At 37.5% G+C, this 22,534-nt stretch overlaps 1 protein-coding gene across 2 annotated transcripts in view; it reads right to left on the bottom strand.

Annotated features, from left to right (window-relative positions):
* Positions 1 to 22,534, bottom strand: part of rad50 (RAD50 double strand break repair protein) — a 44,753-nt gene that overhangs the window by 14,051 nt on the left and 8,168 nt on the right. For both annotated transcript variants that reach the window (XM_003217387.4, XM_062973891.1), the window contains 16 exons: positions 22,225 to 22,353; positions 20,253 to 20,418; positions 19,556 to 19,749; positions 18,729 to 18,935; positions 16,277 to 16,459; positions 15,552 to 15,709; positions 10,956 to 11,131; positions 10,117 to 10,354; positions 9,688 to 9,877; positions 9,185 to 9,311; positions 6,064 to 6,257; positions 5,830 to 5,940; positions 4,398 to 4,490; positions 4,010 to 4,123; positions 1,923 to 2,050; positions 621 to 845 (listed from right to left, as the gene is read on the bottom strand). In XM_003217387.4, the coding sequence (XP_003217435.2) occupies positions 621 to 845; positions 1,923 to 2,050; positions 4,010 to 4,123; positions 4,398 to 4,490; positions 5,830 to 5,940; positions 6,064 to 6,257; positions 9,185 to 9,311; positions 9,688 to 9,877; positions 10,117 to 10,354; positions 10,956 to 11,131; positions 15,552 to 15,709; positions 16,277 to 16,459; positions 18,729 to 18,935; positions 19,556 to 19,749; positions 20,253 to 20,418; positions 22,225 to 22,353 (2,633 nt within the window). The remainder of the gene's footprint in view (positions 1 to 620; positions 846 to 1,922; positions 2,051 to 4,009; positions 4,124 to 4,397; positions 4,491 to 5,829; positions 5,941 to 6,063; positions 6,258 to 9,184; positions 9,312 to 9,687; positions 9,878 to 10,116; positions 10,355 to 10,955; positions 11,132 to 15,551; positions 15,710 to 16,276; positions 16,460 to 18,728; positions 18,936 to 19,555; positions 19,750 to 20,252; positions 20,419 to 22,224; positions 22,354 to 22,534) is intronic.

Genomic DNA, 22,534 nt, shown 5'->3' with positions numbered 1-22,534 from the left:
GCTCCAGTCAGAATGTGGGAAAGTTGAAGAGAGAATTTGTGGGAAAAGAAATGACTTCATGAGTGTTTATTAATTAGCAGGTTGTTTACCTAAGTTAGTTCAGGCAACGTAGTGTACAAGCAAGAAGCTAGGCCTGAGTTCTCTGGTTCTTGTTTCAAGTCAAGTCAAGTCAGCTAGCAAAAACTTAAAGTTTCCCTTTAGGCAATATGAGAGAAGAAGGATCAATAGTTACCAAACAGACTCTATTTGGAGCTCAAAGTACTTGAATGATAGTTGTACAAATGTGCAATTTGTCCCTAATCTGATCTGAGCACAAGAGGGTGCTGGGAATGGCCAACCCAGAGTCAAGTGGTTATCGGCCACCTAAAGAACACATTTCTTTCCTTCAGTTACTTGTGTTTTGGAGGACAAAGCAAAAGTTTCAAAAAACCAAACTGATATGTGCTGTCTCAGTGACTGATAGAAAATGTAAAAAAAATTCACCCAACAGTTAGTCACAGCTCTCTGAAACATGTACTCATAACTATATAACTGATGGGGTAAGCAAACATTTTGAAGTTATTTTGGAATTGAAAGATTACTTACTGCAAACTATTCCAATGACACAATAGCATACTCACTGATCTAGAGCTTTGTAGTAAATGTCAAGATCCTTGTTTGCCAGTTCTGTTGTTCTCATAACTATCATCATTTCTCTGTATTTCTCTTCAGCATCTTTAAACTGTGGATCTCTCAGCTCTTTTTTATACCTAAGAATCTCTTCCTCAAATCCATGCTGACGGCCAAGGGCTAAGCTATGATTTCTTTTCAGTTCTTCTATTCTCCCCTCTAAATGCTCACGGTCCCTGTCAAATAAAAATCAATGTGTAATTTTGTGATATTTTGTATGATACTCATATTTATGAATCAAAAGTATTTTTAAGGAAACAAGAGAAGAAACAACAGCACAATTGTTGTTGTTAATGTTGTAAAACCAGAGATGGGCTATCTCTAGAGGTTAGGAAAAAGCAAAGCCCCTTGCAATACTTCAGTGGATCCTACCATCTATATCCCTGATCCTAATATTATTTAAAAAATTTAAAACTTGCTTCCTTTAGTGTATTTTAAGTATGAATACATCCGCATTTGCCCCAGGAAGCATCGAGGCAGTTTTTCCAGTCTGTTTTATGCCCAAGAGGGGCAATTATTTAATCAGATAGTAAACTACAAAGTTAAGTGGGGAACAGTAACCTCAAAATCGACCTTGAATGACAATACTTTTCACCATCCTTCATTTAAACAAACATTTAAGATACTAAGGAAGCAGTGGGTTACTTTCCATTCTCAACATAGAAGTAAATGCCTGATCAACTAAAATGTGAAAATAAATAAGGGGAATACTGTTAAACGGGATGTGGAGTAAAACTGAGAAATTATTTAATGAACTTGTGCAATTTCTATCATGTATATAAAAGGCAATGATATAAACTCCAGTGATATAAACAGTCTGAATGACTGTTCTTTACTTCTGAAAAGCAAACATTGTGGAAATACAAGGTCTTTAATGAGAAGTAAAAATATAGTCATGAATGCACAGAATTTATCACCACTCTGCCAGGATCTTCATTATTTATTATGGCTTCATTATTACAGTTGCGGAATTTGGGATCCTATGACATCAAAATATAAACAAGATGGGAAAGTGGCAGATACTGGCTTTGAAAATGTTAGGCAAGCCCTGGAGTACTGGCCTATCAATGGTCATCGGCCATAACACATGAGGAGGGGGCAATTCAACACCAAAGGAAGCACATCCCTGAATATCAGCTTTCGAGGGCAACCAACACGAAGAAGCAAGGGATATAGAAAATATGCAAATAAGCTGAGACCTGTGCCTTGAACTCAAGAAACCGATTTGTTTAAAAAAGAAGATAAGAATATACTTTTTTAGCTGCGGGACATGCATTTCACCCATCTCTTTCCGATACTGCTTGATGTTGTCTTCAACTTCTTTTAGATCTTCATTTCTTTTTCTTAAAGTTAGATTATCTTCTAACCACCGCTCCTGAATCTAAATTTAAATAAAATATATTATTAAATTATTTTCCATTATTTTGTATCACTAATAAGAATAAAGCATGGGTTTTAATTAAAAATGTAACAACACAAAACCTAGAAGAGTTTCATCATATGCTCAAGTTGTATGCTAATATCTTAATCAGTATTTTTATACTGTTAAGGGTAATATCTCACACCCACTTACCTTATTCGATTAAACAGAGCTTACCACTGGGCAGATACATAAACCATTTAAAAGGAAATTTGAGAAAAACCAATGCAGAGAATGATCTGGATTGGATGTAAAGATCAATCAGAATGATTAGATAAGAGCACATTCAGGGTGCCACACGCTTTGGCTCTTCTTATCAGCAGGAATAATTAAAGAAACTGGGACATCGCTTTCCATTGTTCATTTAGCATTATCTCTGAACTGCCACCCCATCTTATTCCATTTCTAGTAAGATTCATAATCTAAGAACAAATATATCATGAGGAAACCATGTCTTATAGTTTTTAAGCTTCTTAAGACAGCAACAATCTACTAATGACAGTATAGACACAACACTAAGTAAAACACAGAAGGCTTCCTAAGTTTGGAGAAGGAACCAAGTTGCAACCATCAAGGAGTAACCACTTGAGAATTCTGTTTTAATTTGCCTTTTGTTTTGTATTGTTATATTGTGTGTTGAGGCCTTGGCCTTTGTAAGCCTCATCGAGTCCTTCGGGAGATGCTAGCGGGGTACAAATAAAGTTTAATAATAATAATAATAATAAAAAAGACAGATGAGAAACGAAAGTAAAAGATATACAGTCAGAGACCCGAATGCAAATGTTCAGTGGCATAGAGACCAGGAGAACTATTGTAATAATCAATTTAAATAAATAAGAGATAACAAAAAGGAAGGACAAGAAACCTCTTTAAGAAGATCTGAGAAATGAAAGGGAAATTTAAATCAAGAATGAGGAGGTTTGATGACCAGCAGGGGAAGACATTACATGCCCAAATAGAAATGATGAAAGGATGAGTGACTCATTTAAGGAAGAATCATATGAAGATGAATCTCCAATTTTAGAAAGAAAGTGAAGTGGAATATGCACTCAGGACACTTGGGAGAAATAAAGCATATCAACAGAGCAGCTTCAAATAGAATTACTGACATTGTAACTAAAATCTGTCATGGAAAACAAAACAAGAGTCCACAGATTGGATGTGTTTGGTATACATTCCAATCCCCAAGAAAGGGGAACTGAGGAATGAATATACATATACATATATATGTATATGTATATGTGTGTGTGTGTGTAATGTTTGTTTTACTATGGAGTAAACAACAAAACCACTGAACCAAATTAACACTTCCCAACAAAGGATTCACCCAGGCAGGAAGCAGGCAGGCTTTGAAGCTGCAAGGCCATTACATGCTAATCAAGGTGTCTAATTGCAGCATTCATACCTGCCATACCGAGACTATTAATTGCTATTCAAACTGGCCAACCAAGGATTCCGCAAGGTAGAAAGCGGCCAGGCTTGCAAGCAGCAAGGCTATTCAGTGCTTTTCAAACTGACCAACCAAGATTTCCCCTAGGTGAAAAATCCCCAGGCTTTGAAGCCACAAGGCTACTCCATCCCATTTAACCTGGCCTAGCAAGGAGGCCCTATGTGGAAAGCAGCCAAGCTTTTAAGCTGCAAGACTATTCAGTGCAATTCAATCTGGCCAAACAATGATTCCCCTACAAAGGAAGTAGCCAGGCTTCAAAGTGGCTCTTTGATTGAGGGTGCTACTCCAGCTACTCCAGAAAATGGCCAGGCTTTGAGGCTGCAAGGCTATTCACTGCTATTCCACCTGGCCAACAAATGATTCCCATAAGCTACAGCAACATGTGGCCGGGCAAAGCTGGTTATTAATAAACATTGAAGTCATCCATCCATAATGTGTGGAATTATTTGGGAATGATGATTAAAAACTACCTTCTGAGTATCAATGTCTTGCCTAATTGTTCCAGTTTCTTTATTTATCTTCTCTTTCTTTTTCTCACATTCTTCTAGCTGGACCTTGACTTGATCAAGTTCAGATTCCTTTTGCTATGAAAGGGGGAGAAAAGCACATTTTTATTTAAGCAGAAATTGTCATGTTAGTCTGCTGTAGGAAAAAACACACACTTCCTTCCCAACTTATCTACTGTCTGTCTGCCAGTTTCAGGGAAACATTTCTTGTACCTGATGAAGAAGGTACGAGTAATTGACAAAAGCTTATGTGCTAAGACATTTCTTCATCTTTATGATACCCTAGAGTCTGTGGTGATTTTCAGTTAAAATTAAAATCTTAAAAAAGTGTCTAGTTTCTTTTTACAATTACCTGCTTGTATTCTTCCTTTCCTTCTTGGATGTAATTTTCAATCTCTTTTACGTAGCAGTTGATGTTTTTAACCTTTTCTTTAATGTCATTTATCTGGGAAAACATATAAGAAAAATTTGCTGACAATATATAATATATTTAAAGCATCTCACTGTTTAAACAAAGCAAACTTAAAATATTACATTTTTTCACCTAACTAAATAATACAGCAACCTTTAAAAACATGGTTAAATTTCACTTAAATTGTTTTGTGTATAAGAAATAAAATGTTCCCCCTTGAAAACAGGTCTCCTATGTTTCTTGCTACTATGGACAGCCAAAGGTCTGTATGGCAACCTTGGTGATAAGAAATAAAAGGGACTTAACATGCACTGTCAATATGTTAATAGCAGCAAGAATTTTATATGCTCAAAGACAGAAAATGACAGAGATACAAACTGCAGAAGATTGCACAGTAAATGCACAGCAGTTCAAAAAAGGGCACACTTTTGAATTCAGAAATCATCATTTAATATTAGAATCCTCCACTTTGTGCAACTGTGGAGCAGAACATATAACTCAGCATCTGTATGCTTGTCCACAATGCTCTGCCTCAGAACTGTTTAAAGCTACAGACAATGCGGTCGCTGTTGCCAGTTTTTGTTCTAAAATTATTTAGCCGCTTGTGTTTCCTCTATTTTATCGATTTTATACTTGTTCATTTATGTAATTTCTGAACAAATTATGTTATGTAATTTATAAATAAATAAATAAGAACTGAATGAACTCACAATCCTCCTGGTTCAAGCGATAATTTAAAGGGTGGAGGGACTCACTTTGTTACTGATTTGACTGAAATACTTGGAAATCTACACGTGGATCTACCTTCTGGTCATCTTAGCCACAGATACATAGAGTGTTAAAGTAGTGGCAGGGGTTTTTTCTATCCCTTTTCTTATAATCTCTACACAGAATTAATTTTTTCATAGCTGCTGTACACTGAATCAGTATCTCCACTGAACTATATCCAAAACTTCAAGCTGCCCCTCAGATTTCACCACTGTATGGGCTTTTTGGACATGGAGCCTCACTTTATGGCAGGAATGAATGTCATACTCCTGGAGGATTGCAACTCTCAGCATCCTTCATCACTATGATGCTTGCTACTGGCCTCAGATTTGCAATTCAACATCACCTGGAGATTCACACCTATTTTATGCTTGTTTATTTTCAACTTGCTATTTTGTTGCTCATCCAGATACACTCAGATCACTAGCTAGAAGAATATCAAATTTCTAAACAGTCAAGCTACCTAACACTTGTTGTCTACAGATTTTGGGAGTCACTAAAATCCATAACAAGATACACCTTTAACTGGGAAATGTATGTAACTCATGCCTACAAGAATCATCTATATAATTTTAGCTAACCAACTCAGGACAGGCGATCTAACCTTCTCCTGTGTTGCTCTGCAACTTGTGTTCTTTTTGTTCATCAGTGCTTCTTTTTCTTGTTGCAGTTTTATTAAAGTTGTTTCCAAAGGGGAGATCTGCTCCTTTGCTTCCTGAAAATGAAATAAAAACCATCCTGTATTCATTTTACTTTACAAGGTTGTTTCTTTTCTTTAAACAAGCACATTATTGTATTATCCATGACTTGGCAATTTTTAATTAATTCTTCATCTCACCTTGATTTCCCTGTTCATTGACTGCACCTCAGTTGTCAGCTCCACCGTCTGGTCTTCCAGTTGCTGTCGATGCTGCAAACGGCTACAGAGTTGAAGTTTCTCTGCTTTAAGCTCATTCACTGCACTCTTTAGACTCTGGACCTGGCTTTGCTGATCTTGTTTAAGAGTCTGCTTCAATTCAATTTTGCCAGTAACTGAAAACATAAAAGAAAGGAGGTATGTTGCAGTAAATTCGGGGGTGAAAATACAATTTATATAAAAGCATTCAATCACTATCAGAAACTTTTCATCACTAAAATTGAAAAACCATATGAAATCCACAGGGCGACAGGCAACTTTAAGGCAGCACATGTTTTCTGTGGAAAACAGGTTAACAGAGATACTTAAATGGCTTAGTAATGCAACAATGAGAGTTAAGAAGTTACTGATTGACCTAAGACAAGGATGGACTACAAGGTACTTTACATGATCTGAACTTTTTTTTTAATTCGCAGTACAGGTAATAACTTTTGATGTTGTTGTTTCAACTACCTATCAAGACACCTACCTATCCCATAGAGCAGTGGTTCTCAACCTGTGGGTGCCCAGATGTTTTGGCCTTCAACTCCCAGAAAATCCTAACAGCTGATAAACTGGCTGGGATTTCGGAGAGTTGGAGGCCAAAACACCTGGGGACCCACAGGCTGAGAACCATTGAATTACCAGATGATGATCCACATAATTCAAGTACTAAATGCAAAATAAAGGTTAGGAATTCAAGCAGATACCATTTTTGATTTACAATATTAAGGAATTAAGGAAATAAATAATATAAATGAGTTGTTGTGTGTTTTCCAGGCTGTATGGCCATGTTCCAGAAGCAATGCTTCTGGAATATGGCCAAACAGCCCAGAAAACACACAACCACCCATGAAAGCCTTCAACAACACAATAATATAAATATTATATAGATCAATGGCAGGCATTAAAACAAACAGTAAACGTAAGTTTAGGCATTACAATACAATTTTTAAAAGCAGAGTTAATAAGAAATGTTGAGGTTGAGAGTTGAAAACAGCATTAAGTATTTGTATATTTCAATAACAGTGATAAAAACTGAGATAAAATAATAGTACCTTTTAGGAATGTGACAGCATCCTGTGCTGGCAAGCTATTGCTGCTGCACAAAAACTAGCAACTTTGGCTGTAATTTCAGAAGACTGATTAGCCAAAAGGTAATCAATATAAAACCTTTCAGGTCTTCCTGGTATACTTTGTTTGGGTTTTAAAAAGTTGTTGAAAGCTTTGATAGAAAGAGCAGTACAACAAATCAAAAATTAAAAAATCAAATTAATATTTACCATTACAAATGAAGAGTTAAAACTAATTTTACTTGTAAAGGTAGCCTTAAGGAAATAAAATTTCATAAGAATGCACTCCATGTTTGAGCTAAGAAATTCTCAGATCATATAAAATTGATATGATTATTTTATTTTGATATATACCTATTCATAACAGAAATAGCAATTAGCCAAAATGTAGCTATTTAATTTTTTTTAAAACCTGACAATACTTTTTCCTCTTATTTGAAAATATGGGCAGTCTCTGAGTTACAAACATCTGACTTACAAATGACTTATAGTTAAAAATGAAGGTGAGCCAACAGGAAGTGAGAAAAAACCTATCCTTCAGAAGAGAACTTCTGTTGTGACTGTGCCTTCGGGGATTATGGTTGATGGTGATGGAATTCGAAGAGGAAGAAAAAACCCTCGTGATGAGGGTTCACTGGAGGAGTTGCGCAGGAAGCGACTTAGAGAGCTATATGGGGGATCTTCTGAGGAAGATTCAGATGGGGAGATGGATGCTGAGGAACAGGTGGTGGCTGGGGAAGCGGGCACTGAATGGGCACAGCCACCGGAGATGTCTGGGGATTTGGGGCCTATGGATACTTCTGAACCTGGGGTTTCTGCAGGAGCTGATCCCAATTGGGATGCTTGGAGAAGGGAGGATGGTTCTTTAAGTGTTCATGGGGCTAAGTGTGGGCAGGATGATTGGGACTCCGACGAATTGCTAGGTACTCCAGATCCACGAGCTCTAGCTGTGTGGAGTTCAGACTCTGAGTAGATTTGGGACACCTGGTGTTTGGGTGTGAGTGTTTGGTCATCCAGGAGGAAGGGGAATAAAATGGGAATGTTTGGCCACAGCACTTTGCGTGTGGCAAGGTGTTGCTGAGGCGCCATTGGGATCTCTGTGTTTCCATGAAGACTGGACTTGGACTATGATTTGAATCTGCTGATATCACCTAGCTTGGCTCTCGCTGTGTCTTATCGTGGACCTGTTTTGGATGACTGCACCCTCTTCGGACTTTGGATTGAATTTGACCTGGCTTCTGTCTACACCCTCTGACTGACGGCTACTTCCGGCTTCTGACTATTGGTTTGTCTTTCGGAATTTCTGCTGCCTCCTGACCTGACCTTGGATTCTTCTGACGACGGCTATTCATCATCCCTTTGAGGCTTTCGGCTTATCTGCACTGTGGAAGCAGCTTTATTGCTTTTCTAGTTTGTTTATTTTCCAGCAATTAACTCTATTTGTTTTCCAAAGCTGAATTGAAGCGTTATTTAGTTTTTTATTGAATGCCAGCATGGGAAATTAGCGTGGCTCGTTTTTGAGTTATTATTGTCCAATCTACTCTCGAAACACTGAAAAGTGAAGTGTTTCAAGGATATTTCCTGTGTTTATGTTATTTTCTGGCTTATCTTCGGAATAAACTCTGTTTTGTATGTTAACTGGCGTCTGACTCTTGACAACTTCACTCCTGAAAGAGTTGTCTTGGGGGAAAGGTATTTCCACTGAAGATTTATTACTACTCTTTGTTTCAACAACAAGCCAAATTTTTCAAAATCCAATTTTCACAGGGACAGAAAGTGAGGAGAAATCTTCTGAACAGAGTGCAAGATAGTTAAATGGTGACCAATAGCCATGTTTGCATCATCTTGGTGCTAGAAAAATGATAAGGGATCACTTTTCAAAGAGTGTGAAAATCGCAACAGTCAATATGTGACCTTTTCATGTCAATACAGAAATAGATGGCAATATCCTGGTTATAAAGGAAACCCTAGGATTACAGATCTGACGGTACCTGTATCCCACTGATGCTTTTTCTCTTGCTTTTCCTGGCTCACTTGTAGAAGTGTCCGACCCAAATCCACACCCTCTAACTTAGTAGAATGCTGAGCAATTTTTCTCTCAACATCCCTTAGATCAGTCTGAAAAATAAGAACAAAAAAAAGCACACTAGTATTTCTGGACTAACTGAAAACACAGATGTCATGTCCGCTGCAGGCACAAGTGAACATATGCGACATCTCCATGGGACCTTTTTTGCCAAAAGGGATAGCACTACACTACACTTCACTACATCTATCTCAGGGGTAGGTGAAATTGGTGTGTGTCTCCTATGTGTACAAGTATTCATGTGAATTGACTAAGCACAAAATAAGAGCCAGGTGGGAAAACCAACCTTCTTAATGTGTGTTATCATTTCATGCAAGCAATGTATGAATGAGGAGCTTTAGTGTGCAGCCTACTTTATTTGGCAATATGTGGCTTTAAAGATAGTTAAATGGTGTCCAAAACCCTTACCTGATACCTTTCCATAAGTGTAATATCTTGGAGACATGCTTTAGCACTTTCTTCCTCAGGCATGATAGTTGCCAAGAGCGTTTCTTGTTCTTCTATTTCACCTTTAAGACGCTGGATCTCTCTGTTGAGAGCTTGCAGCTTATTCCTTAAGTCAGGTATGTCCTTTTCTTGGAGTTCCGATATGGTTTGCCTTAGCATACACATATAGAAATCTCATTATTTTCCTTCGGTAACAAAGTCAGTGGATTATAATAAGTTGCTGTGTTTGGATTCCTATGGACTTCAATTTAACTTATAACATTTATCATACAGAAGTGAGAAGTATAAACATTCTTTTCACAAACACAAGGAGGCGATTTTGAAATGGGTCAATTCTCTCAAAATGATGTTCGCCTCTTCCATATCCCAAAATGCTAAACTCTGTCTCACCTGACAGGTTTGAGCGACATCATTTCATCTCGTCTCTTCTCTCTCCTCTTAAGCTCTGACTCGGTTGTCTTCAGTTTGTCCGGAGCAAGGCGCAGTTTCTTCTGAAGATCATCTATCACTTCCTGCAGTTCTGACTCTGTCCCAAAGACCCTCTGGCAAACTGGGCAACAAGACTGGTTTTCATCTGTTAATTGTGTGATGAACTGCGAATATACTGCCGTGGCCCCAGCAAGCATGGCTGTTTCAAAAGGTGGGAAATCACATTAATTTGAGTTTTAGTCTGATATTTAGCTTTTATATGTTTTAACTGTATCGCTTTTTAAGTTATTAGGCACTTCGTGTCCTAATCCTTAGAAAAAGTGGGGAATAATAATAATAATAATAATAATAATAATAATAATAATGCAATATTATGAAGAAAAACAGAAGGCAGTACTTTATGAAATCGATTTACAATCAAATTAAACAAGAATCAAGTAAATAAATCGTACCAATAAAACATTTAAAATATCAAAACAATTTAACCACATACACATAAGTAGAAAGCACTTGAATTAACAATTACCAATAGATCTCACAAAAACAGTAATATGACAGGACAAGGCTTTTTTAGTCAAGAGCCTGAATGACTCCTCATAAATTCTTTAGAACTCTTTAGCTAGTATAAAGAGAATTTTCTCATTTCAGGAGAGACCAACAGTGAAAATCTGGCAGAAGCAGAAGGGAAGATGCTCTCTCCTGCATTCGCTCTTTAGTGTACCCTAAAAACACGTTCCCCATATATATCTAAGGTTTTTTTTTAAACAAAAACAAAACTTTGTAGGAAAATAAAAACTAACCTCGCTGCTTGGATGTTTTTTCAATTTCTTCTTGAAGTCTGTAAAGATCACTTTCAAAATCCTGGCTTCCACAGACATCAAAAAGCTGTTCTTCATAACTGGACAGCTGCTCTTCTTTCTTCCTTAATTCGGTGCTAATATGATTTTTGTTTTGCTCCACTGAAACAAGTTCTTTGCTAAAATGTAAGTATTGTTGCAATCAGAAATCAGGTGTGATTACTCTTGCCATTTGAGTTTTTAAACTTTTTATATAAAAAACTAGCTAAATATTTTAATGCTTTCTTTTAACATACACAGTAATTAAAATATTGAATTATCAGTTTGCTGAGTGTCAGGTTGGCATGGAAATCTGAACACTGGAAACGAAGAGACCAGGACTCACTAGGCCATGGAAAAGCATTGGGTATGCCTTGGCCAAACACACTTTCTCAACCTCAGAGGAAGGCAAACTTCCTCATGACAAATTCTGCCAAGATAATTTGATGAAAGATTTCCAGGAGCTGTAAGTCAGAAATGATTTGAAGGCTCACAATGAAACAAGTAGAGAGAGAATTGAAAAGCATCTACATAAGTAAGAAAGAAAAAGAAGACAAGCTTCAAGTGCTAACTGATGGTCAACCTGTTTCAGCCTATACGAGGAAATAAATTCTTCATGGTAAAAAACAGAATATGTGCAAATCTATTTTACATTTGATAAAAGAGACAGAACAACACTTAACCATATCTTGTTAAAAAAAACACAAGATTATATTTTTATTTATAAATAAAGCATTCATATCATTCAACAGAAATCTCTGGAATTGTAGAAAACACTCTCCAAAAGGTTAAGTATTAAAATAGCATTTATACTTCATGGACCAAAATTTTGGAGAGTGCTGCCTGTAATTTTGGAGATTACTGCAGAATTATATCTATGCTTTTGATTTTAAAAGTAAAATTTAACACAACACACAAACTACACAACAATCAAAGCACAATTACACAAGGGGCAGGGGGGATTGAGGAAATATGCTTTCTTAACTGCACTGGCATGGGACAAAGATCAACTAAATATCTACAGGCAACATTCTGGTTGGTGAATGCCAATGTATCTGACCATCCCCTCTATCATTCAGCTACCCAAACAGCAAACCATCTGAAAGTCTCTTTCTCCCTATCACCTTAACATCTTTCTAAAGTCCGACTGTATTTTCCACTTCCTTCCTCTATAGCCTTACACCCTTTTCATGTCTGGCCCACTTCCTTTCTCATAGTCCTGTTCTGATTGCCAAACTGCTATACAGGCAGAGAACACAGTATCTTGAGAACTGTCCCTATCTACATGAACCTGCTTCACCTTTGGATATCTTCTATCAAAGCCCTGCTTTATCCACCCCCAGCACTGTACCAGAAGCACAACTGATGGCAAGGCCTCACTGCCAGAAGCCCAATCTTCTATATATATAAAAATATAATGTTCCTTTTCCTACGGAATAAACAACAAAACCACTGAACCAAATCACACCAAATTTGGCCGCAAAAGACATAGTCATCCAAAATATGTCTTTCAATAAAGAAACCTAGAAAAATAGTCCAAATTACAGAGGATGAGGAAGAGCCTTTATTTCCCTAACTGCCAGTTAGAAAGATAGGCTCTGCTTCCTTCAGCCCCCCCCCCCCCCGCTGCCTTTAGACCCTGCCCCCTTCGTATCCTAGCAACTCCCTCAGCCAAAATGGCCCCCAGGGCACAGGCAGAGTGCCCTTAGGCCTGATCCACACTGCCTATAAAATACAGATTATCTAATTTGAACTGGATTCTATGGCAGTGTAGATTCAAGGTCCTTCCACACAGCTATATTACCCATTTATAATCTTATATTATCTGCTTTGAACTGGATTATTTTGAGTCCACACTGCCATATAATCCACTTCACTGTGGATTTTATACAGATGTGTAGAAGGGGCCTCATATAATCCAGTTCTAAGCAGATAATATAAGATTATAAATATAATATGAAATAATTACTGTGGTATAATAATACAGAACAATATAATCTCTAAAACCAGGACAGTTAATAAAGAGCAACACACTGAAAGCAGGGAAATTGGGAATTCCAGAAAGGAAACAATCAGGGCCAGCTAACACTTCCCAACAAAGGATTCCCCCAGGCAGGAAGCAGGCAGGCTTTGAAGTTGCAAGGCCATTACATGCTAATCAAGGTGCCTAACTGCAGCATTCATACCTGCCACACAGAGTCTATTAATTGCTATTCAAACTGGCCAACCAAGGATTCCACAAGGTAGAAAGCGGCCAGGCTTGCATGCTGCAAGACTATTCAGTGCAATTCAATCTGGCCAAACAATGATTCCCTTACAAAGGAAGTAGCCAGGCTTCAAAACGGCTCTTTGATTGGGGGTGCTACTCCAGCTACTCCAGAAAATGGCCAGGCTTTGAGGCTGCAAGGCTATTCACTGCTATTCCACCTGGCCAACAAATGATTCCCATAAGCCACAGCAATGTGTGGCCGGGTGTAGTGAACCTTATCTATTAGGCCTGGAATGATGCCTTGGTAACAGTGAGTGAGGCAGGCATCCATTTTGTTGAGCAATGCCAGGCAGCCATCTTGAGTGTGATTAGAAAGGGGGAGGAGCTTAGAGAGAGACTCCTAGGATTGGCCAACCAGAGCAGATGGGAGGAGCCAAGTCTTAGAGTGCAGAGAAAAAAAGAGCTCCAGGCATTTCTGTTTTGGGGTTTGAAGAGAGCAGTTCGGTTTTGGAGTTGGGAGTGTGTGTGTGAGAGAACTAAAAGCTGTGGAAACTGACAGGCTAGGTCAGGCAGTTTGGATCTCTTGGGGGAAGATAACTCAAGGGATTGACTCTCACTACTGGGCTGGTTAATAGAAGGACTCTAGGTTAGAGTTAATTAACAACCCAGGGGAACTCGTGTCTATTCTCAGCAAATAGAGCGAGGGTTTTTGAGACCAAGAGATAGATTGGTTGGTTGGAACTGTTTGAAACTAAGTGAAGTAATCTGAAGCATACAACTAAGTTAAGCTGAAGAACGTCTGTAACCGTTTACTCTAATGTACCTCTCTGAAGTAATCATTTACCTGTTTTAAGAAAATAAATTTTTATTCTATTTTCAACTTTCAAGAGCCTCCACAGTGTATATTTTCCATCAAGAAGCCTTAATAAAAGTTCCAGCAATACAACAATAAAATACCACAGGAAAGCCTCATAATGAACATCAGTTTGGGATAGAAACAGTGTGGGCAGGGAATGGGAGAAGTTTGCCTCAGACACATTTAACAACAAAAATCCTAAAGACATTTTAGGTTGGTGGCAGCTACAATTTAAAAAAAATCTAAAATCAAAGGGTATATCTCCGCCTCTCACATACTTGTGCGTGCGTGTGAGCGTGAGTAGAGTGGAGAGTGGGTACGTTATATTTGGTGTCAGCTCCTTTCGTTATATTGGTGGCAGAGCTGGGATATAAAAAAGATTTCCCCCCTGCCTCAATTCCTTTATATTGGTTGCAGCGGTGGGATATTTTAAAAAGATTCCCCCTGCCTGAAAGTCATCTCCTCTCCTCCCCGCACCGCTCATTCTGTTATATTGGTGTTCAGCATTGGGATCTTCAAATATAAGCCTAAATCCAGTGTGTTTAAAACAAAAGCTGAGGTAAAGGTTTGTCCCAAAGATATCTAGACGTGATTTTACCTCAGAAACTGCTAAGAGACATCATTTTGAAACCCCTTATTAATGGCTCCACCAAAAGCTAAGAAGGCTGTGGTTGTAGAAGGAGAAGGAGGAGAAGTAGAAATGGCAGAATCTGAAGTGGAAAAGTCCTCTCTTCCCTGAAAATACAGAGGTTAAGATTGCAAATGGAAATAAAAAGAATGGAGTATGAAACTCAGGAGAAGTTACAGTTAGCTAAACTGGAGGCAGAAAGAGAACAAAGGGAAAGACAGCTGGAGATTGAGAGAGAAAGAATGAGACATGAAGAACGGATGATGGAATTAAGGCTGATAGAAAATCAAACCACATCCAGTCAAAATGAAAATCAGTCTGAACCACTAGTCCTCTCCTCCCCGCACCGCTCATTCTGTTATACCGGGCAAAGCTAGTATTGTATAAGATTAAGATTATTGCTAATTCTTGCAAAGCAAAGAAGGCAACATAAAAGAACATTGACACAATTTATATTTTGATCAATCCTGGATAAACAGTTATTCATGTCCTAATGCAATATGCTCTACATAGTGGCTCAAATCAATATTCTGCCTTAAGAAGTCTACTCAGATCAGCAGACAACTAAAACTAATTTCCAGGAGGTATTTCCAGCATTCACTTTTAAAAGAAGGCTTGGAATATTGTTGTTTTTAATAATCATTTTACGTTAATTATTTTTAAATTTATTTGCTGTCTTGAATTTTTCTAAAATAAAAAGGGAAAAGTGTTGCAAACAAATGACTCTTGGAAAAAATCCATCAAAACCATTTGTTTAAATGGGATTCACTGCCACGTGCACGTGCACACTGCATCCTTTACTAATAAACAGAACACTGGAAAAAGATCTTTAATGAACCCAAATACCCCATTAAAATTAATACTTACTTGAGTTTGGCAAGTCTGTCTCTTGTCTGATTAATTTCTTTCATTTTAGAGTGAAGCCAATCTTCAAGCTGTCGTTTATTTGGGAAATAGCCAAGTAAGGAGATTAACTCTTCATTGTGTCTGGACTTTATTTTTCTGATTTGCTCTTCTTTGTCAGCCTTTAAACAGAACAATGGATACAAATAATATTCAGCTGTGCTCTTCAATTGCATATTAGCTTAACAACAACTGAACGGCAAACAAAACATTTCCAATATAGGAATAATGTCAACCTCAGGATAATGTGTTTTTTCTACTCCTCTGATTCCCCCCTCCTCACCTTGAAGTTAATCATATTTTATGAGTGTGTTCCAATAACTACTTTATGAATTAGTTAATTTCCTTTGTATGCTACCTTTCTCCCAAAGTTGGACCCAATGACAATCATTTTAAAGGGATTAAATATAAGTCTCCAAAAGCTCTTAAAATTAAACATTTTAATGTTTAAAATTATTTAAAAAACTTTTTAAAAGAAGAAGCATACACCTCACTAAAGAATATCTCTGCATGCACATTAAAAGCCTGTTTACACAAAAGCAGGGAGGGGAGAGAACCAGGATTCAATCACATAGTGTCAACCAATCTATTTGTCATTCCCTTTGAACTAGGCCTTTTTTTAAAGAAACGAAAGCACTCTACATATTATGTACTCCAGAATATTAACAGTATTAGAGAAAATAAACTACTTTATCTTTCTTCAGCATGTCCATTTGGGTTATAATTGTTGTATTTAAGTTCAACTGTTCCATCTCTTTATCCAGTTTTCGTAGAATGCCATCTAAATCTGACTTCTCTTTTTGAAGCTCCTTTATTTCTTTTTCCAAGATGTCAACCTTACAGTTCTTTTCAGCATCATCTAGTTCATGATTCTAAGTAGAAAAAAACAATGCAACCTGTAAGAAGTTCATTTTTAAATAACACTGAAGAGAGTCAAAACTGGAATAGTATTTACTCAGTTAAAAACAGCTTTAGCATTAACAAGACAATGCAGCTGTTGGAGTTGTTCCCCCCATTTTTAGCAACATTACTCATTAGGTCAGTAAACATAAGCCTCAGGCAGCTAAATGCTCATCCACATGGAAAAGGCTCCTGTGCACAGCAATTCAGGCTGGCAGTTAAGCTAGAATGTTCTCTGGATTCCTGTTCCTCCAGCCAACCACATATTTTAATTAAGAATATTATATGGAAGTCAGGTCCAAAGAGAAACCAATAGTTCAACCCACTGCACATGTCACAATACAGTAAACCCTTGGTATAGGCCAGAGTTTGGTTCCAGGACTCCCACCGTGGATACCAAAATCTGTGGTTTTTCGTGTCCCATTATATACAGTGGTGCAGTAAACTGATGTCTCTTATATAAAATTGTAAATAAAAGCTTGCTTTTTGGATTTTATTTTAAAATATATTTTGAAACCATTGATGGATATGGAAGGAGGGTGTTGTCACATTATATCACTGCTGCACAACTTCTGTTTTTTCTTTTCCCAAAAGAGACAGTTCAAAATACAGAGAGCTTCTTAAAGACCATTAGAACATTTATGGCCTTGTGGTTGGTATGGCCACCTAACCAAGGACCAAGTCATTAATTTCACATTGACATGGAGTGGGAGTGTGGGGTGATTACACATGCCAGATACGAAGTTCATACTGGAAGCCACCACAATGGTGTGGATGCCTCATGCTTCCATGCCTCACTGCTTCACTAACCCTAAATATGTATGCAGAAGCACTGACCAAACTTGTCCTAACCTGTCTCATCTGTGATTAAATTTCATTTGTTGAACAGTTACTAGAATTAATAATTTGAATCTCATAACTGAGGGTGGGTTGACAGGACTTCTCTATATCTCACCAATAGGAGCAGGGGAGTATTGGGGAAGCCTGGGAAGAGGGTCTTCTCTGATACATCACCCTAGATGTCGTATATCCTTCTTTCAGAGCCCTGAGTGGTGCCAACACTGGAGTCATTAGGGCCCCAAATAATACGTGGCTTTTAGTGAAGCCTAACTGAGTTTATCCATATATATATATATATATGCTCTGAAAATAGTTGTGAAGTGTTTTGATTGATTTTAATGGTCTTATTTTGTCATTTTAAACTCTGATACTCTTTAAATTATTAGCTATTGTTTCATATAATTGTTTAAATTCATCTGATAGCATACTATCCCAAGACTCCTTGAAACAGGACAGAAATTGTTTAAGATATAAATCTATAAAAGTAGTCGCGGTTACCAAAGCTGTGGGGTCATCACAAGCAGTTTTGGATAGAGTCAGAGCTAACAGTATTTCCTTATATTGGATTTTGGAATAATACTTACAAACCCTGTACAGTAAAATCCACATATCCAAAGGGGTTGCATTCCAATACTCACCATGGATGCCTGAAATCTTGGATAGTACCAAATGTTTTCTGAAATTTGATTGACTGAAACCATGGAAAACTAGACTCTAGATAGGCTCCGGGGGACGGGGGGGGGACACGGACAGGGGACTGCAACTGACTGCAAATAACCAAAACCATGGAAAACAAGCCTGTGAATAAGTGGCCTTTACTGTACTGACAGAGCTTCAACTGTACATGACGACCAAGATCATACCAACCTAAATCCCAGACCTACAGGTTTGGAATACGGACCTCTATGCAAACAACATGTATAGGCCTAATCTGTCCTATCCACATATAGTTATATCTATCGTACTATACACAGAAACCACAGATATTTCTTCACTGTTGCAGACTTCTGTGGGTCTCAGGCAGGCATAGGTCAATGTGCAAAGGAACCATACATTTACAGAAGCATTATTGCAAGACTTCCAATAATACACAGAGGATATTTGGAAGAAAAAATGCATAAATGATCAATTCAAGCAATTATAGAGAAGGTAAAACTGACATTCTACAATGTGATGTTGTGCCCATCGACTTTTGGGAACTCCATGAATTTCACAGGGCAAGGAATACTCAGTACTCTTGCTCCAGTTCCTTCTTCTAAAATATAATCTACAAACATCTGGTGTTTGTTGATTCCATCCTTCCAAAGACTACCCAGGACTTACCCTGCCTGAGTTCAATGATCCAATGAGATCCATAGCCTTTAGGGCATTTATCTGATGTTAGAAAAAGGTAAATCTTACCGCCTTGGCAAGTTCTTGATCTATCTCTAGAAGTCTATCCGAAGACCCTTCTAGTTGTTGTAATTCTTGTTTCAGGTTCTTTACTTCAAGTCTTTTTTTACTCTGAATGTCTGACTTCAGCTCAATAGTTCTTTCAAGTCCAGTTTTTTTATCCCTTATTTCATCGATTTGCTTCTGCTTTGTTGCCTCCTTCTCCTCAAATTCTCTCTGTAAAAGTCATGGAAAGTATTTACCCAAAGGCTTGTTATATCTGAAGTTAGTTTCACAAAAACAAGGGGAACCCATATGGGATTACATACATTTAGGATGAAGGCAGTGAGTGAGTTTAGCTGCATGCAATCTCTCGCCCAATAAACAAAAAGGAAAAGGCTCATCTAAGCCCTGTGCACTGAAGTGTGTCACTACTAACTTTATGTGAGCTACACCTTCAGGAACAAGTTTGTTGATGGTGAGCAGCCAGCTGCAGCCAGCTGAGACCAATCACTCTGACCAAGAGGTCATGAGTTCGAGGCCAGTTCGGAGCCTGTGTTTGTTTTTGTCTTTGTTCTATGTCAAGGCATTGAATGTTTGCCTTATATGTGTAATGCGATCTGCCCTGAGTCCCCTTCAGGGTGAGAAGGGCGGAATATAAATACTGTAAATAAATAAATAAATAAACAAACAAACAAACAAGCAAATCAATCTAAAATTTAGTCAGATGTACCACCATTTGGTGGAACAGATTTTCATATGTTTGCATCCTGACATCTCTACAGATTTAGAATGTGGTCTTTTTTCCCCTTATGTTAAATCATCTGAGCTTTTAGTGATTATCCGAACATACTAACCGTCAACTGATCAGCCGCTTCCTTGTCTTTGTCCTGTCTTTCCTTCACAAGCTTGTGAAAACTGTTGATTTGCCTTTCATTAAAAGGTGCTCTTTTAAAGCCTTCCAGTTCTAACTGAGCTGCCAAAGACTGAATTAAGGAATCTCTTGTACTAATATGCTGCTGGTGGCGATCTGCTTGCACTTGAAGGCGACCTTAAACAAAGACATAAGCAATGAAGACAAAATATTTAAACAAATTCATTTTCAATTATTGTTTGCCTGGTCTCTTAGGGTGAATAAACTTAACCTCCAGGCAAGTAGGGCTGATTGAGCTTCTCACATTTGAAGTTAATGTGCAATAGTTACTACCAAATCCTCCATTTATGGCAAGAAGAGTTTTCCGCATCCTCTTCTCCTTCCAAGAAAGAAACCCATGAATGTTCATCACACACAGGTGTGTGAAACATAAATGTTTAAAAAACCAATTTTTGATTAAAATGCAACAAAGTCAGATAAATGGTATTGTGGGATAGACTGAGTCATGTACTAATGCTTGATAACATCCCTGACTGAATGTGCACAACTGGCAAGGGGGAACAAAATAATCACCCGCAGACATCAATGTGGCAACATATTTTGAGATGTCACCTCAAAGAAGAGGCGTATATTGATTTACATACATTCATTGTGAGTGTTAGCAACTTAACAAATGGTACCTTGTTCAACCAATAGTTCTGATTTTTCTCTATTGAATCTTTGGCATTCTTTGTTTGCCCTCTCCAGCTCCCTCTGACAATCTGTTAATCTCCTTTCTTTTTCTCTCACAGTTTTCTGGTGGTTTTGATACATTTCTCTAAGTTGTTCGTCAGTTCCTTGAAAAACCTAAGGTGACAGTTCAGGAAAAAAAAAACGTAATCAATAATATTTTTTTATCATGTGGCCGCCTAAAGGGCAAAACCCACAAGATGCAGGAAATCTGTGATTAGCATCATTCTTAACTAAGAAAGAATAAGAGAGAGAGAGAGAGAGAGAGAGAGAGAGACAGACAGACAGACAGACAGACAGACAGACAGACAGACAGACCGAGACCTAATCAGAGGTCCCACATGGTTGCTTTCATTATTGGGATGATCGGAAAGTAGTGCACTTTTCTGCTCCAGACACTACTATTAGCATAGGAAAAGCGTTGGGAGGGGGTTATAATTTTCCAGGACTATTTAGTTAGATCCAACAAAGACACCCTCCCCCTGTCCAGTTCTTCAACCACACATTTGTCTTATAATCAGGCCTGAAGTCAGATTAAGAAAGATCTAGACAACAGAACACTGGAGTTTTTTTTTTAAAAGACCAATATTACAAAGGCAGAAAACAAACACATTACATATAAATCAGAAACAATGGTTAATACATCAGAGACTGCCAAATTTAATCATTAACTTTTGTATTTTTTAATTTATGATGAATTATTATTATTAAAATAATAATGCTTCTGTACTGTAATTTTCCTGTGTGAAATCTGGTATGTTCCTTGACAAGTAACATTTAAACAGTAGCAAATCTCCTCAAAACCCTGAAATTCGTATTACAAAGAAAGGCATCCATCTTCTGACAAAATTGACCAGTGAGTTCCATTTCTGACCAATCAGATGTATATTTTCTAAATTATCTTTAATGAAAGAAATATTACACAAATAATGGGAAAATTCTCCACTTCATCTGATCCATGGTAGCAAAGTGTAATTCAATATTCCCCTTCAGGACTGTTGGAAAACAACTACCATTATCCCAAGCTAGTATGGAAAACTTAAATAACTATTTCATCCTTTTGGAAGACAACTAGATAAGGAAACATGCCATCAATTATAAGCTATTTTAGCATATCTACTGCCATGAAATGAAAAGCATATTATGAGTTAAGTTTTTTCCACAGACTAAACTGAAATGATGAATCTAAGCAGTTTTATACACCTTGAACATTACATATACCAAGGGAATATCATTACAGGCTTAAATATTAATAGACAGGAGATGGAGAACCTTATTGTCGAAACAAATTTTAGTATAGAGTCTTATTCCTTTGTTAACTAAAACATTTTTTTCTCCAATCAAAAAAAAATCTTCCAAATGTATGATACGAAGCTTCCTTCCTCAGTGTCAAAATATCATTCTGTTCAATACTCAAATGTCAAATTACCAATTTCAAGGCGCAAAGCACTGAAGAAATGGCAGACTATAAAAATAATGAGCATGGTCATGATACAGATTTTAAAAAGGAACATTTCCAAAGTTCTCCAGAAAACTCAAAAAGAAGAATATAGGACATAGACTTGCTTATTAGAAAACTGGAACTATGATAATTCAGTAACAACCATAAAAACTTGCAATGTTGGTAGTGGGGAACATCTATGCTTTATTATAGAGACAACATACATTATTCTTTGTAATTTGGGAAGGTATGTCCTATAGGTTGCATTAAAATTTTTAATTCTTTTTGGACTCAAATAGCATGGGACAGTGCATTTTGGGCCCCTCTTAGACCAGGAAAGTTCAAAATCTGGAAGTGCTCACTACTTGGTTTTTGGGGGCAAAAATAACTTTTTTTCAGCTTCCTTTTCACAACTGCCTATCCTTGGTGTAATTCATAATCTACTTCAGAGAAGACAAGGAGAACAACAACACACCACCAACCTTTTCCATCTTTTGTTGCAAATCTTGATTATCCTTTTCCATCTGCTTTTTCCGACTTTCCAGAGCTTTAATGTCATTGTCAAGTTTCATTACTTTCACAAGATTCAGTTCTATTTCTGTCAGACGATTCTGATAAAGAGAAAATACTAAAAATAAACAAGGTGATGTTGTAAGTTCACCAAACTTACTTCCTGGGACAGAGGAAGGATTGAGCATTCCTATCCCTCTTTGAACCAACCCTCTTGTTCACTTGCATGGAATTATGTGCACTTTTCATCATGCAATGACTTTTTGTCTATAGCTACAGGAC

Source organism: Anolis carolinensis, chromosome 2 (assembly GCF_035594765.1).
Source record: "Anolis carolinensis isolate JA03-04 chromosome 2, rAnoCar3.1.pri, whole genome shotgun sequence".
NCBI classification, from domain to species: domain Eukaryota; kingdom Metazoa; phylum Chordata; class Lepidosauria; order Squamata; family Dactyloidae; genus Anolis; species Anolis carolinensis.
The sequence above is the reverse complement of the archived record's forward strand: the minus strand, read 5'-3'. Positions and strand labels throughout refer to the sequence as shown.